The sequence below is a fragment of the Schistocerca nitens genome, chromosome 2 (assembly GCF_023898315.1).
Source record: "Schistocerca nitens isolate TAMUIC-IGC-003100 chromosome 2, iqSchNite1.1, whole genome shotgun sequence".
Taxonomy (NCBI): Eukaryota; Metazoa; Arthropoda; class Insecta; order Orthoptera; family Acrididae; genus Schistocerca; species Schistocerca nitens.
The window spans coordinates 270,456,939-270,475,099 of record NC_064615.1 but is presented as its reverse complement, the minus strand read 5'-3'; the positions used below and the strand labels follow the sequence as shown (position 1 = coordinate 270,475,099).

Genomic DNA, 18,161 nt, shown 5'->3' with positions numbered 1-18,161 from the left:
TGGATTTAAAGCTCGCAGTTTTTTTTCTGAATGGCGGGGTGGTAGCTGGTGTTTCTGTATTACTTTCCCTCACAGTGGTATTTGACACTCGCGTGCAAGTGACTGAATGCTGAAAGGAGGCTCCTTACAGAGGGTCGAGTGAAGACGCCTTTGTGTGAAGTCATGACAGCTGTTGGGGACCTGTGAAGAGACTTATATGCTTGTAAAACATTATTAGAGTTCAGTCGTTTGTTCTCAGTGTTACAAATCATCATTCTTCCACACTAGCCTTCAATGTTGCTCATTGAGCTGCGTGACATCCCATCAAATGAATTCGCAATTGTGAATAATGATGTGGGTCTTGCCCACTCGTCGCTAATAGGGTGCCTACGGAATGTAGCGTTCTCGGAGTGCTATACACAGTTAAAACAAACGAATTAGTAGTTTTATTTCTATAAAGAAATTGACAATACTTAACTTTAGAGATTTACAAATAGTAGTCGGAAACGAGGGCGACTTGCAATATAATTTAGAGTCATTGATATGTGAACTGTTCAGGCAAGTTTGATGCATGCCACTGATAACTAACGTCCACAATCCGGTGCCGACCTGAGCGGCCGACGCTAGCAGGAGCGTCGCTTATATTAACTTCTTCCAGGTGTCGCTTTTGGCGCAGAGCGATCCAATTCCGCCCACCAGTGGCCGGGGTTTCCTCACCGCCTTCTCTGCTCTTGCGTTCCGCATCTTTGTTCCGGCGCTTGTGGTTACGCCAGAACAAATGACTACCATCAGCTGTAGAATGGAATGACGACAATGATTTTTTTGTTGTTGCGATAAATGGGAAATACGGGTTCGAGTCCCAGTCCGGAACAAATGTTCATTGTCGTCATTCCATTCTACAGCTGACGATAGTCATTATTCGCAATTGCGAATTCATTTGATGTGTTTAGTAACGGGTGTGGTCGCCACGGTGCATCGTCGTCACAAGTACACCGGCACTGCAATATCGTACCTAGCTGACATCTGGCGAGTCAGCTCAGTGGTTGCACACCCAGGCGAGATTTAGTGACCTCATACGACAGCAGGTTGCCAGTGAGCAGAAGTGGCCATTGCCTAGTGCTGAGTGGTTTCACCCTGGCTGCTGGAGTGCTGTCGGTCCCAATCCCCCACTTCGATTTCTGCGATGACAACAGGTGACCCATATGCACTGTACCTGGTGTCGGTACTTGTATGGTCACTTGATCTCCTCCCTACTGGCTGGTGGGTTCTGGCACCTGGAGGCATCTGAGTGCTGAACAGGAACATGGACCCCAAGAGGCCCTGTTCCTGTCCTTCACGTTGAGCTTCAGTGCTGGCAGCAATATGTGATGTGGTGTTGTCAGGCGACAGTCTCTTCATCAGTGGATGATAGGTGCAGAGTAGCATGAAGTTCATCGGGTGAAGACCACCATTGACTAGTTCTAAGACTGTGCTGGAGTATCTAGGACAGAGATTCACCGCAGTATCATAATCGTGAAATCGAGTGCTATTACTGTGAATGCCTTCGAGCTCAGTGATCAACTCATGATGGGAGCTAGGGTATTTAAAGGGAGCTGGCGTGAGACTATGGCACAATGCTCGGTTCATAATGAGTGCATGTGTCCTCCTTATTTTGCTATATTCACTTAACAGGCAGTTGACTGTTGTCTCAGTTCCTCACTGTATGCTCTTGCGAACGAGGCAGAGTTTGTTGCAACACGTCTTACGAGCTACCGAATACGCTTGTGTCACTTTCTTTGGTTTTCTGTCGCAGTCTTCTTTCTGCTCACTCAGCAGACTGTGTCGTAATGTGGCGACGACCTGCCCCACTTGGGACATACCGGCTCGCTTCCTGCTTCTGCCTCAGTCTGTGGTATGACTTGAGTTTGGCTGTGGCAATGTGAGCCACTTTTAATAATTTTTTTCTAATTTCTACCCGTTACTATTCTGTGCCGTAGCAACTTCATCCATGCGTGCAAACGCTCCTCCTTGCAAGTCGGTAGCCCGTTCACTTCGTTGTTGTGTTCAGATGCTGTGTAGTAGCACCACTCATTCTGTTCTAGAGATGAGTCGTTCGCGAACTAACGGGTCCAAAGGAACGGTTCACCAAGATGAACGGAACGAGCGAGGAACGAATTCTAAGGAACGGTCTTTCGTAGTTCACTTCGGTCGCGGCTTTCTACTTACAGCTCCCGGGAACGGGAAACGGTCGGTCTCGTTCCCGCAACGGCACGTCGGCCGCTCTCGTTCCAGCCTCGGTCCCGTTCCCGTCTCTCTCTGTCTCGGTCTCGCTCGGCCGGACTCGCCCTTCTTCGCGTGGCCACTCGTCGCAGCTCCGCTGCCGACTGCTCACAGTTCAGTATCGAGTTTTTGTTAGTTTCGTTCACTTCGCACACCCGTTCTAGATCTGTTTCAAACATTTTTTAACTCTGAGCTTCTGGTTCTTTTCGTATTCTATTCAGCGTCCACGACCGGTAATTAAAATGCATTTTATAATTACGTAAATTACATAAAAATTACGTGGTATGTAATACATACATCTTTGTAGGTAACAAAACTGCGTATCTGCTTGCTTCACTATTTCCACAAACAACAGAAGAAATACTTGCAAAAAGGCAAGATTTTTTTTGTTATTACATGTACAAAGAACGTCGGCACGGCACAAACGAGTGGCCATTTTCCGTCTTTTTTTCATCCAAAGTAAAAGAGCATGTTCGCTGTTATGGAAGGCAGACCGACTTACAGCCGAATGAAACTCTCGCTTCGTAATCGAGTGTATGGTGTTACATTTTGTAAAGAGGATGTGATAACTTCTACAATATTATTTCAGTGGTACAGGGTGGCGCACGAAAAATCGGCCCCGAGTACTAGACTACTCATTGTCTCTTACCAATCGTCATCTATTGTCTCGAAGTTGTTTGCATTAGCTTATTTGTTATTTCTTCACTGCCTAATTATTACATGTTTATCTATTCTGCTCGTAGCGATCAACAAATCGTGCGTAATTGGCGAGCAGTCTGTACTCGGGGCCGGCCGAAGTGGCCGTGCGGTTAAAGGCGCTGCAGCCTGGAACCGCAAGACCGCTACGGTCGCAGGTTCGAATCCTGCCTCGGGCATGGATGTTTGTGATGTCCTTAGGTTAGTTAGGTTTAACTAGTTCTAAGTTCTAGGGCACTAATGACCTCAGCAGTTGAGTCCCATAGTGCTCAGAGCCATTTGAACCATTTTTTTTTTCTGTACTCGGGGCCGGTTTTTCGTGCGCCACCTTATATTATTTCACTGCGATCAGCCACATAACGCTGCAGTTGGCTGAACGAGATGTTTTGCAGAATCACGAAAATTACAAGTGTGTGAGAATTCTGTTATGGATAAAAACTCTGTACTCCAGGAGGCAGACTAGTGCCCCCTCTTTGCGCCTTCCATCTTTAGTCACCTATGCTACTAATTTTCAATTTTTCATAAGAACCATATAACAAGCAAAATAAACGGTGAACGAGTAAAAATGAACGGTTGCCCAAAAAAGAGCGATCACTAGTGAACTAGTTCCCAAGGATGAACGAGTTTGCCCATCTCTACTCTGTTCCTCTCATCCGTTAAAATAGGCTTGGAGACCCCGGTGTGCGTTGTATTTCAGCTACGTCGCTACGTGACACTACAGAACCCGTTAACTTGCCAGCAGTTTCCATTTGCACGAATACCACGTCCTCTAATTCTGCAAATGCGAACAACACCACTTCAGTGTGAGTGACCGACTGTACATTTCAATCTAGGGTCACAGCCCGCGGTGTTACTGACCTTTACATCAGCACTGACACTCAAAAGAAGGTAACAGACGTGGGTTCACTGATAGCATACTCGGAAAATGCGATGTGTCTACTCAAGAGATTGGTTTCAAGACATTTGTGCGACCCATGAGCCATAAAATGGCTCTGAGCACTATGGGACTTAACTGCTGTGGCCATCAGTCCCCTAGAACTTAGAACTACTTAAACCTAACTAACCTAAGGAGATCACACACATCCATGCCCGAGGCAGGATTCGAACCTGCGACCGTAGCGGTCACGCGGTTCCAGACTGTAGCGCCTAGAACCGCACGGCCACTCCGGCCGGCTTTCCCATGAGCCATAACAAATGGAACTGACATGGGTTGGTGAATGTATGCAAGAAAGAAAAAAAAGGAAGATTTAGAATTTAACGTCTCATCGACAACGAGTTCATTTAGAGACGGAGCAGAAGCTCGGACTGCTGAAGAATGGGTAAGGAAATTGGTCATGTCCTTAACAAAGGAAGCATTCCGGCATGTTCCTGGTGCGATATAGGGAAATCACGGAAGAGCTGAATGTGAATGGTGGGACGTGTATTTGAACCGTCGTCATCGCGAATATGAACGTACACAGTGGAGGGAAACATGAATGGTCACAGATTTCCTTGAGCCACGGGAGAATGTCACGCAGATGCTGCGAAAACGGCAAACCCTTGAAGATGGATGAGAACTGTCTCACGAAAACCTAATTACAAAATTCAAGAAACTGTACTGAATTCGGAATCTATTAATATACTACAACCCAATACTGATGACGACAACCGAACGAAAACAATCGATTCAGTCGGATGTTGGAAAACAATCAAACCATTCGTTGTAGTTTTGCTTATCGGCTCAATTATTTGTTCGTTGTTCTGAGTAAAACCAGTATATGGGAAGAACCGAAAAAAACAATATGTTGTAGTGTTACTTCTCGGCTGGATTATTATCCGTTTATTTCTGTCGAGTGAAACCAATCGATACAGTCCGTTGTAGTTTTACAGATTTACTAAATTATTCACGCGTTCGTTTTGAGTGAAACGCTGTACATCTACATCAACACTCCGCAAGCCGTCTTGAGGAGTGTGGTGGAGGCTACTTCTGGTACCACTAACCGATCCCCCCTCACTGTTCCATTTGAGAATGGAGCAGGGCAAGAATGATTACCGGTAAGCCTCCGCATCAGCGCTAATTTCTCGAATTTGTTCGTTGTGGTCATTTCGCGAGACGTATGAGGAAGAAAGTAATAAACATACTGTAGTTCTTCTGTAGGTTGCGTGGGAATGGAAGAAACCATATGACTCGATAAAAAGTAAGCCTCAAGATAAGTTCAATGCGATCTCGAAGGATGATTCATATTCTGAAACTATATTAAAGAAATTCATACGAACTTAACGAATGATGAACAATATTTTTCGCAAAAAATATTTGTGGCCAGTTGCAGTATATGGTTTAGAAGGAATTAATTACATCACCAAACGACTAAAAATAATTCTGCAGTATATGCTTTCTATATACTTCACCTCGGCGTTTATGAAAGAGTGTTATCGGAGATGATTGCAAACAGATGGGAGGAGGGAGGGAGAGAGAGAGAGAGAGAGAGAGAGAGAGAGAGAGAGAGAGAGAGCTTCAATAAACTTAAATTACAAAGTAACTGTTGATTTTTTAATCATAAACTTATAATGTAACACCAGTTATCAAACCCTCAAAAGCAACCAAATATAGATATTTAATGCCTGAAGTAGGAGAAGTTCGTGTTTAAATTAAAAGAAACATAGATTTTGAAAATATGAGGGTTGCCAAGAAAGTAATGCACTGCATTTTTTTCTCATCTGAAAACAATTCTACGAACGCGAAACGTTAAGTATGCATTTGATGTCTTCTGAGTGAGCGCGCCAAGTTTCCGTCACTTCCGACAGATAGCGTAGCTGCAGGACAGTTTCAAAATGGCGTCTGTAGGTGATGTACGTTACAAGAACGTCCTGTCATTGAATTTCTCACTGCAGAGAAAGAAACTGTGGGGAATATTCAGAAACGCTGTCGACAGAAGTACAGTTAGTCGCTGGGCACGGACGGTGAGGTCATCAGAAGGTGGTTCGGCGGAGATCCACGATTTGCAGCGGTCGGGGAGATCATGCATAGCTTTCGCACCTGACACGTTGCAGCAAACTGGTGTCATTCGCGAGGACAGACGCATTATGACTCGAGAAGACGATGAGGACGTGATTGACATAGTGAAGCATTGGCTCCGCCACCAGGACAAGGATTGGTACCGAAAAGGCATACACGTCCTTGATTCGCTCTGGAGGAAGGCCATAGAACGGGATGGTTATTACGAGGAAAAATAGGACGTGTAAATAAAACACCATTCTTTGGTGTGTGTAATTGTCATTATGTTCAATAAAGAATTGTTGAAGAAAAACAATGCGGTGCATTATTTTCTGGGCAACCCTCGTACTTCATTTTTAGAGGAGTGCTCTCTAAAATAAGAAACGCTAGCTTTTTGTAAAAAGATCAGCAACCCCAGTCATGGTTCGTGTACAACCGAACAGTCTGCGGAGGTATGTAAGTGAAAGCGCTCCTACTCGGAGACTGAGACAGTCACGTAATTGCCAGGGACTAATTTCAGTCAGCTGTCTCACATTATTTGAAACCACTGAAAATGTGGAGAGGGAGTGAAAAACGTTCGTACAGCTGACGTGGCCGCAGAGGCTAGGACGAGGAAACAGTCGCCCGGCCAATGTGTTACTAAAACAAGTCTTCTGTACCATCACTGGCTGCCGCAGCGTCGCTAAGGCGAGGAATAGACTAGTTACGGCGCGCACGCAAGCGTTTAAGCAGCCATTATTCCCGCGCTGTATATGCGCATGACGGAACATGAACGTAACACACACGCGGCGGTCATACCTACTGCCATATACTTCGTAGTGTTTGCATAGTATCGATTTACAAACACCGTAGCGGTGCCAGTTGACGGACAACTGCTTCCCGTCAGCTCGCGGCGGCCTCTCCTTCGCTCAGGTTTCGGCGCTGCACTGTACCCCGCCGTCGGCAAGCGGACCGTGCTCTCCAACATCAACGTTGAGCGTCCGAGTTCAACGTGCTGCTGAACACTCAGAAACGACGCGACTTCTGCATACGGTACGTGTTGTCCCAACGTAGTATACACGATCTCAACGCGCTCCAGCGGCAGTTGTAGAATGTTCCTAGCTCGTAAATCACACTGTTTACGAAGTCGGTGCACGTACAATTCCTACGTTAGACATGGTGTAAAGCAAAATGGTTCAGGCCGGCCGTTGTGGCCGAGCGGTTCTAGGTGCTTCAGTCTGGAACCGCGTAACCGCTACGGTCGCAGGTTCGAATCCTGCCTCGGGCATGGATGTGTGTGATGTCCTTAGGTTAGTTAGGTTTAAGTAGTTCTAAGTTCTAGGGGACCATTTTCAAAATGGTTCAAATGGCTCTGAGCACTATGGGACTTAACATCTGAGGTCATCAGTCCACTAGAACTTAGAACTACTTAAACCTAACTAACCTAAGGACATCACACACATCCATGCCCGAGGCAGGATTCGAACCTGCGACCGTAGCGGTTGCGCGGTTCCAGACTGAAGCGCCTAGAACTTCTCGGCCACCCCGGCCGGCAAGCTGCTTTCAGATGTGGATACTACACAATATTCGCCTATTATAACTCGTTGCCGAAGTTGTAGTATGTAATACAGGATATGTATATGCACTGTTTGTGATTCATAAATATCCACAAAATGTTTAATTCAGTATGAGCAAATGACGTTTCACCCACTTGAGAAACGAAGCACTGACTTAGCCGTCGATATATGAGTTTCAATTTCTTTTTCTTCTTAAGTGGGGCTTCAAGCAATTTCTTTCTTTCCGCTCTCCAAAACTGCCCTCGTCAGCGTTGGCTTCATCGCCATTAAAATAAAATGTCCTCACCTTTGTGATCTTTTTGTAACATCATTCTTTCTTAATGACAGACAATTACTGTGAACTGAACAAAGCAGTGAGGCACTAGATAGGCTTCCCACCAAGTTTGTGGTGCCTGTTCTTCCGTCCGCGACCTCGATTAGAGAAGCAGCGATAACAGATACCGAGATCTGCGCTCCTTCCGCCACAGCGGGCGCAAGCAACGCCCTAGTCTTGATGCTTCTGTGATCAAGGGCGAACCCTCCGAATAGCGGCAGAGAGGACACTTCCCCGCCCATTCTATTCTCCTTAAGAAAAGAAGAAAAGCTACGGGAAGGTACTGTCCTGTACCACCGCACAGACAGACGTGTCATCGCATTACCAGTGTGACGAAAGCCAGAACATGTGACGGGTACTGACCAGCAGTGGGTATCGCCAGAGTCAAGACAGCTCAAAGATATTTATTCGTCCACCACGTAACTCATATGAGTTAGCGAAACCAGTGTAATGTGTTGGCAGTCACATCGCCTCAGCCCCTGGGAAACACAACAGAGGCAGTCCCTCCCAATACTTTCCGAACAGTTGGCGTTAACGTCCTGTGTATGTCGATAGGTTTCAGTACGCCATTAAGCCTAGTTTACACGGTGACGCTGAGCTGCCAAACTCGTTTCTTGAAACCAGCGGTACAAAACTAGTTTCGTAAGGCTACACGGCGATATCAGTGGACGCTTAAGTTTCGAAATTTTATGAGTACCGAAGCACCATTTTCGTCTCTCAAATGGAAGCCTTGGCAGTTACTTTGGTAATGTAACAAAACACACACCACAGACGCGTCTGAATTCATGACAGGGATTCCCGCTCGGGTACTCAGCGACAGTATTTTGGAGGTTTACTCCGGAATCTACTTCAGCCACCTAAAAATGACTTCACCTAAATTCAAGGATGTTAATCGAATTCAGAACGCAGTAAGGAAATGAGATACACTAATACACGATGCATTATCGTCAGTATTGAAAGTGGAAAACGCGTAGCTCTCTTTTTCGAAAGTCGAGACTTTTATTCCTTGGCCCAGTAGTATTCATATCACGTTCCAAAGTCTACGGTTGCCAAATTTGTTCCAGATGATTTTGGCGCCATCTATTGAGAAGTTTGTTGTCTGTGATGTTTGGATATATAATGTTTCGCTCTGTACATGGCATATTCTCTATCTCCACCGTTAGCTGCACATAGTGTTCTTTTGCTATCTTCTACATTTGTGCAACTGTACTTTCACTGAAGCCACTCTCTTCAAGATGGCTTCACATTGACATAACAATGCATTGATCCAATACGACGACCCTGAATTTTTTGATGCAGGAAGTTGTTCTTGTAATTGTTTCCATTATCGCCCCACAAGCATCTATGCATATTGCAACTGGTCAAAAATCAATAATTTTTTCAGCTCCACACTCCATGTCGCGTTTATGGTGTTATATTACAGACTTCCATCAATTAGAGTTTCAATTTGTTGACATGAGGTATTTTATAACAGTTCGTGTAGCATGTTTCTTATGATAAATTTGGATAATGTATATTTTACTAACAGTGAAACAGTTCCATCTTTATACTCTGTAGTAGTCACAAAAATGTGAAGTGTTTACTGGATGATGGAAACAAACATTTCTCTTTCACCAGGCAGACCTGTTAAAACAAAAATCAATTAATTCTCTCACTTCACAATAATTACAAATTTTATTTAGACGGAATTCGGATGGGATAAGAACTGGGCGTGGCCCTTGTTATTCTGTATATTGTGCGGCGTACCAGACATACTTGATCAATTCGTAAAATGTGGAGATGCAAACTGACAATGCACAAATGACTAAAATTTAACAATACTGTTCCGCTGATAGAGCTTAAATAACGAAGAACTACCGGAAATTATGTTGTCAGACTGTTTTCTATAAAGTGCGTTACACTATTCAATTTTTTTTTTTCATCAAGAGGCTGAATTACACAGTTCCGGGTGGAACCCGAATTATATTAAGTCTTTTCGTTGTCCTCCTAAAGACAGGGGTGTCTTTATGTCCAGACCGGGAGTACAAGAAAACCAACGCATTATTTTCTGAACCTGGTAAGAAGACGTTTGGGCTCATAGCTAAGGAATGGCTCTTACAACTCTATAGTTTTTGCTGGTCTAACAAGACGGTACCTACAACATAGCTGAAGGCCAAGGTAGTAGCTATCCCAAAGCCAGGTAGATCAAGAGATGGTGCCAACAACTATCGTCCAGTATCGCTGCTGTGTTGCTCTTTCAAGCTATATGAACGTCTTATCTTGAATAAAATAGGACCACAACTAGAAAGCCAAATCATTCCACAACAAGCAGGTTTCAGACCCGGTAACTCTTGCACTGGACAGGTCATCTGCCTAACACAATACATGGGGGACGGTTTTGAGAAGGGAGAAAAAACTGGTGTGGTGTTTGTCGACTTATCAGCAGCATACACTATAAAGCACAAAATCCTCCTCGGAAAAAATTTTCAAAATGACGGAAAACTACCATCTTACTGAAGTTGTGAGAACACTCATCTCCAACAGAAGATACTATGTGGAATTTCAAGAGCAAAGAAATCGCTGGAGGAACCAGAAGAATGGGCTCCGCCAGTGCGGACGGTATTTGCTTCGTGATACATTACCCGTGTTAAAATGGAACCTTTACCAATAGCGCAAAAGGTCGAAATCGTGTTGATGTATGGCTATTGTGATCAAAATGCCCAACGGGCGTGTGCTATGTATGCTGCTCGGTATCCTGGACGACATCATCCAAGTGTCCGGACCGTTCGCCAGGTAGTTACCTTATTTAAGGAAACAGGAAGTCTTCAGCCACATGTGAAACGTCAACCACGACCTGCAACAAATGATGATGCCCAAGTAGGTGTTTTAGATGCTGTCGCGGCTAATCCGCACATCAGTAGCAGACAAATTGCGCGAGAATCGGTAATCTCAAAAACGTCGGTGTTGAGAATGCTACATCAACATCGATTGCACCCGTACCATATTTCTAAGCACCAGGAATTGCATGGCGACGACTTTGAACGTCGTGTACAGTTCTGCCACTGGGCACAAAAGAAATTACGGGACGACGAGAGATTTTTTGCACGCATCCTGTTTAGCGACGAAGCATCATTCACCAACAGCGGTAACGTAAACCGGCATAATATGCACTATTGGGCAACGGAAAATCCACGATGGCTGCGACAAGTGGAACATCAGCGACCTTGGCGGGTGAATGTATGGTGCAGCATTATGGGAGGAAGGATAATTGGCTCCCATTTTATAGATGGCAATCTAAATGGTGCAATGTATGTTGATTTCCTACGTAATGTTCTACCGATGTTACTACAAGATGTTTCACTGCATGACAGAATGGCGATGTATTTCCAACATGATGGATGTCCGGCACATAGCTCGCGTGCGGTTGAAGCGGTATCGACAGGTGGATTGGTCGTCGAAGCTCCATACCATGGCCCGCACGTTCAACGGATTTGACGTCCCCGGATTTCTTTCTGTGGGGAAAGTTGAAGGATATTTTGCCATCGTGATCCACCGACAACGCCTGACAACATGCGTCAGCGCATTGTCAATGCATGTGTGAACATTACGGAAGGCGAACTACTCGCTGATGAGAGGAGTGTTGTTACACGTATTGCCAAATGCATTGAGGTTGACGGACATAATTTTCAGCATTTATTGTATTAACGTGCTATTCATAGATAATCACGCTGTAACAGCATGCGTTTTATAATAAGTTCACAAAGGTACATGTATCACATTGGAACAACCGAAATAAAATGTTCAAACGTACCTACGTTCTGTATTTTAATTTTAAAAAACCACCTGTTTCCAACTGTTCGTCTAAAATTATGAGCCATATGTTTGTGACTATTACAGCGCCATCCATCACAAAGCGAAAAAATGGTCCAACTAAAACATTCATATTTCTTTACGTACTACACGAATATGTAATAAAAAATGGGGATTCCTATTTAAAAAAAACGCAGTTGATATCCGTTTGACCCATAGCAGCGCCATCTAGCGGGCCAACCATAGCGCCATCTGGTTTCCCCCTTCAAGCTAGACAAGTTTCGTACTTTGTAGTTTTTTCGTTTCACGCTTATTTCGTGAGATATTTGCCGTGGTCACTGTCAATGGACCACCCTGTATAGCCTATTAATTAATTACAGATGTAGCTCAGACACGATTAAATAAATAATATTACAGATTGTAGTTATCTTATAAATGGCTTGTTCACGGATTTATGCTTACTGGAAAATCTTCCTTCTCCTATCGTATACTTTCACTGTGCCAGATTTCGCTGTTATATTTGATCCTCCTGTAGATACAACAACAAATTTTTATCACTAAAAGTTTTCAAAGATCTCAGGAATTATCTTAAATGGAAAAGAATTATTTCTTCATTTAATGTGCATCAATAGAATGAGATAAATAACATTTCTTTCTGTTACACTTATTTTAAAAGAAATAACAACCCACTTTCATGTTCAATAAATTTAGATTAATTTGTTAATGGTCTAATTGTATGTCAAAGTGAGGTGGAAGGTGGAGGGAGCGAATGTTCTCGAATTTGTTCGTGACTCAACCTATTCTGATTTCATTCCTTTAATCAAGGAATGTTAATAAAATGGATTAGCTCCTGACACACTGCAAGTCAAATGGAGAAAGCATTTTTTATTGTTTCCAGCCAATCTGCTACATAAAGCAGAGTGTATGTATGTGTGTATTTCCAGGATGAATTTCAACCAAATCTAGCTCAGAGATGTCAGACTTCATGAGTGTCGGCACTGTTGTGTTGTAAACTCCTAGCTCTGGCAGGAGCAGACATACAGGAAAAACATATTTTCCCAGCTCCTGGCATAGAGGCTATCCATCATGAGAGGCAAGTTGTGTTAGAACAGTATTGGCCTGCGAGACCAACCAGCTTTGCTGGGCAGCCTACATATCAGGGCCAAAAAACCGTTTTCTGGGCCACAACATGTAGGCTGCCCTGCATTACAGGTACATTGTGTTGAATTAACATCGACCTGTTTTACATGGCAGCCTGTACGTCAGGGACAGATAAATGATATTCAAGCCCCTGATATGTAGCCTGCCCTGCATGACAGGCTTGTTTTACGTCTAGTATCAGTCTGCTTTACTGAACTGTGTTGTAGGGGCTACATGTGGTTATGAGCATGGCTGGGGCAGGTTGAGATTGTTAGAGGAGGGGATGGACAGAGTGAGGGGCAGGTAGAAAAGAAGAGGGCGATGTGGAGATGGAATAAGGGAAAGGGAGGAGAATATGGTCAGAGGAAAGGGGTAGGAAGATGTGGCCAGATAGAGAGGGTGGAGGAAATCGATAAAGAAAGAGGGAGGAGGAGATTAAGGGACAGGCAGAGTGGGGAGGATGAGTGGGACACACAGAGGAGGCAGAGGTGGACACAGAGAGGGGGAGGAGGGGGTGATATGTGTCGAACGCACATGTGGGCTGAACTACAGGGAAATCGCTAATAAATAAATAAAAATAGCTTTGTGCCCACAGTATTTCAGTCAAAAACCCTTGTACAAAGTATTCTGATTTCTCCAGAATAATTTATTCTACATTTCAGTTGATTCTGTACAGAGTTTGTTTTTCCATCTCTTATCAGATAATTAAGTCGTCATAACATTATAAAAGAAAAAAGAAATGGTCAACGTAAGAAATTTCGCGGAGGTGTAGCTCTGCCTAACAAAGTAAACTATGTAACGAAATATGAAATTTTACAGCGCCTTTTCAGTTCCCTGTCCCTTCTCACATCGACTTAACTTTAATTGTGGGGGAGTCGATGCCGATGGCATTTACTTCTGTGTGAATGACCGACTCTTCAAAAGCATTTGTTCATACGCTTTCTGCATACGCTATAGTACTGCTGCCATTAAAATACCATATTTGTAGCAGCCTGGATGCAATGACATCTACATTTCTCTCATTACCATTCCTGCACAATGTTGGATCAGTGCTTCGCGACTCCGGAGCAAGGTGAGTGTCCAGTACGTCAAACGGTAATTGAGAGATCTCCGGCGCAGGGGGGCAGAAGAAGTTGAGGAGCAGCAGGAGGCGTGGAAAGCTCGATCAAAACTGCATCGAATCGATTGCGGACGGCCATCACGGCATCTGGCACGCCGCTCCGCCACGGTGATTACCCACAGTGCTGCGCGCGCCACAAAAAAAAGCCGACGATGGCCCGGTTCGCCGTGGTACTGTGCACAGGTGAGACTAGGCTGGCGCGCATGCGCGGAGCGGAGCGGATGCCCGACCGTAATTGTTAAGACAAACAGTGGCCGGACAGCTGAGCAGCGCTGCGGCTTTTTGTCGGCCGCGCCGCGGGTCGACGCGCCTCGCTATCCACTATCGATAATGACGCCCGTGGCGAGGTGCAGCCATCACAGGCGCGCCGCGGCTGTTACACTTTGCCGATAATTTAAAATAATCTCCTCGTGCTCCTTTTTTCCGCGCGCCGTGCTGATGGCGAGGCGAAACTTGTTTGCTTTTAACGGCGAACGAGCGGTGAGATCGGCGTGCTCGATGCGCGCGCCGCTTCCTATCGTAATTTATTCGGGGCCCGACGGGACGCGACGAGACGTGGTGGGGTGGTTTGAAGAGGAGAGGGAACTGGACGGCCCGGCACAGCGGGAATCAGCTTTCCTCTTTCGTGGTCGCTACCTACTGAGTACCCTGTGCTGCTTCTGTACTAAGTGGAGCTCTATTAAGAAAACGACCGGAAGCTCCTAAGGCAACAAGCTAGCGCAAAAGTGGTCTGCGTTTAGTTTGTTTTATACAGGCTTCATGAAACTGTGTGTTCAGAACTAGAACGATACTGTAATTTGACCTGCTTCACAAGAGAGGAGCCAGGTAATATATGTATGGACTCAGTAACGGAAAAGACAATACTAAAATTACGACTAACTGTACGGAAACACGAGTGGACTTCTAAATGGAGGTTGCACGTTATTATTATGGTAGGTCAATTAAGTTTCAGTGAACGCTGCACTACAATTCAGAGTGACACAGGTACATGACACTGTTCTTCAACATAGTCACGAAGTTTCGGAAAAAAAAATGTTTGGAACGTTGTACCAACTGGTCAATTCTGTACGATGAAAATCCACACTACAATCACGGAGCAATTCGAGAACAGTTGTGTGAATGTCTCATAGCTCGAAAATGTCACCCCCCCCCCCCCCCCCCCAAGATGTTCCTTCAGTCGGCCGAAAAGATGGGAGTGACAAAGCGCAAGAGCTGGATTTTGCTGTTAGCGTCAGCCACGTTTGTGCGGCCTTGATCGAGTTTTCCTTGCTACTCTCAAAAATGTATACCTAGGCATGTCTCTCCTCGCCATTTAAGATTTGTGAGGTGACAAAAAGAATGGGTAAATATGTACTTGAGAGCAAAATTGAGCTGTCTGAAGGCTGAGCTTTTCCTGTAATGTTAATGTGGTAGGAGCCATATTTGAGTCAATTATTGTTTGGACAACGCTTTTTGCCATCTTGGCAAAATGATGTAAATGTAATTTTTACGAAATTTAGAGGGACTGTGAAAGGACGTGTTAAATGTCTCATATTAAAGGAATTTGTGTGCTTATTCCAAAACTGGTGTTAGATTTTTGAATGTATAATATTACCAAAGTTGTTTGGAATTTAATATTACGATTAATATTTTATTAGCATTAATTCATGTTATGTGTTTGGGTTACAGTTGTATGTGTAAAGCATGATTGTTTCTTCTGTAACGTTAGTTGAATGAACGTTACTTCTGAAAACAATCGTTTAATGTAATTACAGTATTGCTTCATATTTTATTACTACGTGACACAGTTTTCCAATTAACCTAATGCGTATGTCCCCTATGAAATTAGAATGATCTGTGACTACTATCGTTCGTCAGTTCAAGGTAGCGAAGTATGACGTGATGAATTAAACTGGTTTCAACATTCGAAATCGAGCTTTCTTACAGGGATCTTAAAATACAATATCAGAAGGACTCTTACGGTATCTATTGAATCAACAATGTTGTGGTGATATTATAAACATGTCTTATAAAAAGAAAATGGAATATACGCAATGTCAATTTAGTTTAGGTTCTAAGAGCCTGTCGTTAGGTGTCTGCGATCGACTTTGTTCCAATAATCGATAGTACATTATGAAGCGACTGTGCGTTCTCATTTAGGCCAGGCGTGAGCAGAACGCGCTACTGACCAGACGGAGGCGGCGGTGCCGAAGTAGTAGAGGAGCAGGAAGACGACGGCGCAGTTGGCGTTGGCCAGGCCGTCGCGCGTCATGAGCAGCGCGTGGGCGGCGCTGCAGGCGACAGCGCGCCGCCCCGCCGCCGCCCGCACCGCCCAGCCGACGGCGCACAGGTTGTGCGACAGCGCCAGGAAGGCGACGGCCGGCGGCGAGCGCGCGGACGCCGCCCCCGAGGAGCCGGCGCCGCCCCCGCCCTGCCGGCCGCGGCCGCCGCCCCCGCCACCCACCAGCGTCAGCGCCGCCCCCAGCGACGCGGCGAAGCCCACCGCCGCCCAGCCGGTGGCCCACGCCTCGGCCAGCCGCTTCTCGGCCGCCGCCCACGCCACGTCCGCGTCGCACGCCGGCTGGCAGCGCGACGGCACGCCGGGAGGGCCCTGCAACACGACGGAGGGGTTCAGACATCACAGTGGCGGCTCACACGGGGCGAGCTACAGGAGACATGCGAGAAGGACTTGTAAGGGAGATTTTATCATTATTAGTTAGAGTTAAATATTTCATCTGCTGTTTGTTTGCAGTCGTCCTGCACACTCAAATCCCAGCGCCACAGCACACTGGCACGCCACTGCAGGAGCCCAAACAAATCGGCGCAGTTCACTGATAAGGTGGTTTATCTTACCACAATCTGGTTTATCTTACCACAATCTACACTGAAGCGCCAAAGTAACTGGTATAGGTAGCCAGATTCGAATACAGAGATATGTGTAACAGGCAGAAGACGGCGCTACGGGGGGCAACGCCTATATTAGACACGCCGACCGGTGTGGCCGAGCGGTTCTAGGCGCTACAGTCTGGAACCGCGCGACCGCTACGGTCGCAGGTTCGAAACCTGCCTCGGGCATGGATGTGTGTGATGTCCTTAGGTTAGTTAGGTTTAAGTAGTTCTAAGTTCTTAGGGAAGTTAAGTACCATAGTGCTCAGAGCCATTTGAACCGTTTGATTTGAATTTGAACGTGGTGTTAGTCGGCACACGAGCGATGGGACGCAGGATCTCCTAGGTAGCTGTGAATTGGGGATTTACTCGTACGACCATATCACGAGTGTACTGTCAATATCAGGAACCCGGTGAAACATCAAATCTCCGACGTCGCTGCAGCTGGAAAAAGATCCTGCAAGAACGGGACCACGGGACCAACGACGACTGAAGAGAATCGTTCAGAAGTGCAATCCTTCCGCAAATTGCTGCACATTTCAATGCTGGGTCATCAAAAAGTTTCTGCGTGCGAACCATTCCACGAAACATCATCGATATGGGCTTTAGGAGCCGAAGACCCACTCGTGCACTCTTGATGACTGCACGACACAGATGTTTACGTCTCACCAGGGCCCGTCAACACCGACATTCGAGTGTTTATGACTGGAAACATGTTGCCTGGTCGGTCGAGTCTGTTTTCAAATTGTGTCTAGCGGATGAAGGTGTACGGGTATGGAGACAATCTCATGAATCCATGGACGTTGCATCTCAGGAGGGGACTGTTCAAGCTGGTGGGGGCTCTGTATTCGAGTCGGAGGTGTGCAGTTGGAGTGATATGGGACCCCTGATATGTCTAGATACGACTCTGACAGGTAACACGTACGGAAGCTTCCTGTCTGGTCACATGCATCCATTCATTTCCATTGTGCATTCTCACGGACTTGGGCAATTCCAGCAGGACAATGCGAAACCCTACACGTCCAGAATTGCTATAGCGTGGCTCCAGGAACTCTCCTCTGAGTTTAAACACTTCCCCTGTCCACGAAACTCCCCAGACATGAACATTATTGAGCATATCTGGAATGTATTACAACGTGCTTTTCATGAGCAATCTCCACCCACTCGTACTCTTACGGATTTATGGACAGCCCTGCAGGATTCATGGCGTCAGTTTCCTTCTGGATGCTCCAAATATTAGTCGAGTACATGCTACGTCGTGTCTCGCGGCACTTCTGCGTGCTCGCGGGGGGCCTACACGATATTACGCAGTTGTACCAGTTTCTTTGGCTCTTCACTGTAGATTACTTCTTTAGCCGTGTGGATTAACTTGACAAAAACGTAAAGAACAAGCTGTTTGACGTAATGTTAATAAGACTGTCATTCGGCGTTTTACAACTACGCCCTCTCCAGTACCCAACATTTCTCCTC

The 18,161-nt window shown here is 45.6% G+C and overlaps 1 protein-coding gene across 1 annotated transcript in view; it reads right to left on the bottom strand.

Annotated features, from left to right (window-relative positions):
- The window catches only part of LOC126234979 (frizzled-4), a 460,147-nt gene that overhangs the window by 342,615 nt on the left and 99,371 nt on the right, over nt 1-18,161 (bottom strand). Inside the window, exon 3 of the mRNA XM_049943718.1 lies at nt 15,995-16,416. Within this exon, the coding sequence (XP_049799675.1) occupies nt 15,995-16,416 (422 nt within the window). The remainder of the gene's footprint in view (nt 1-15,994; nt 16,417-18,161) is intronic.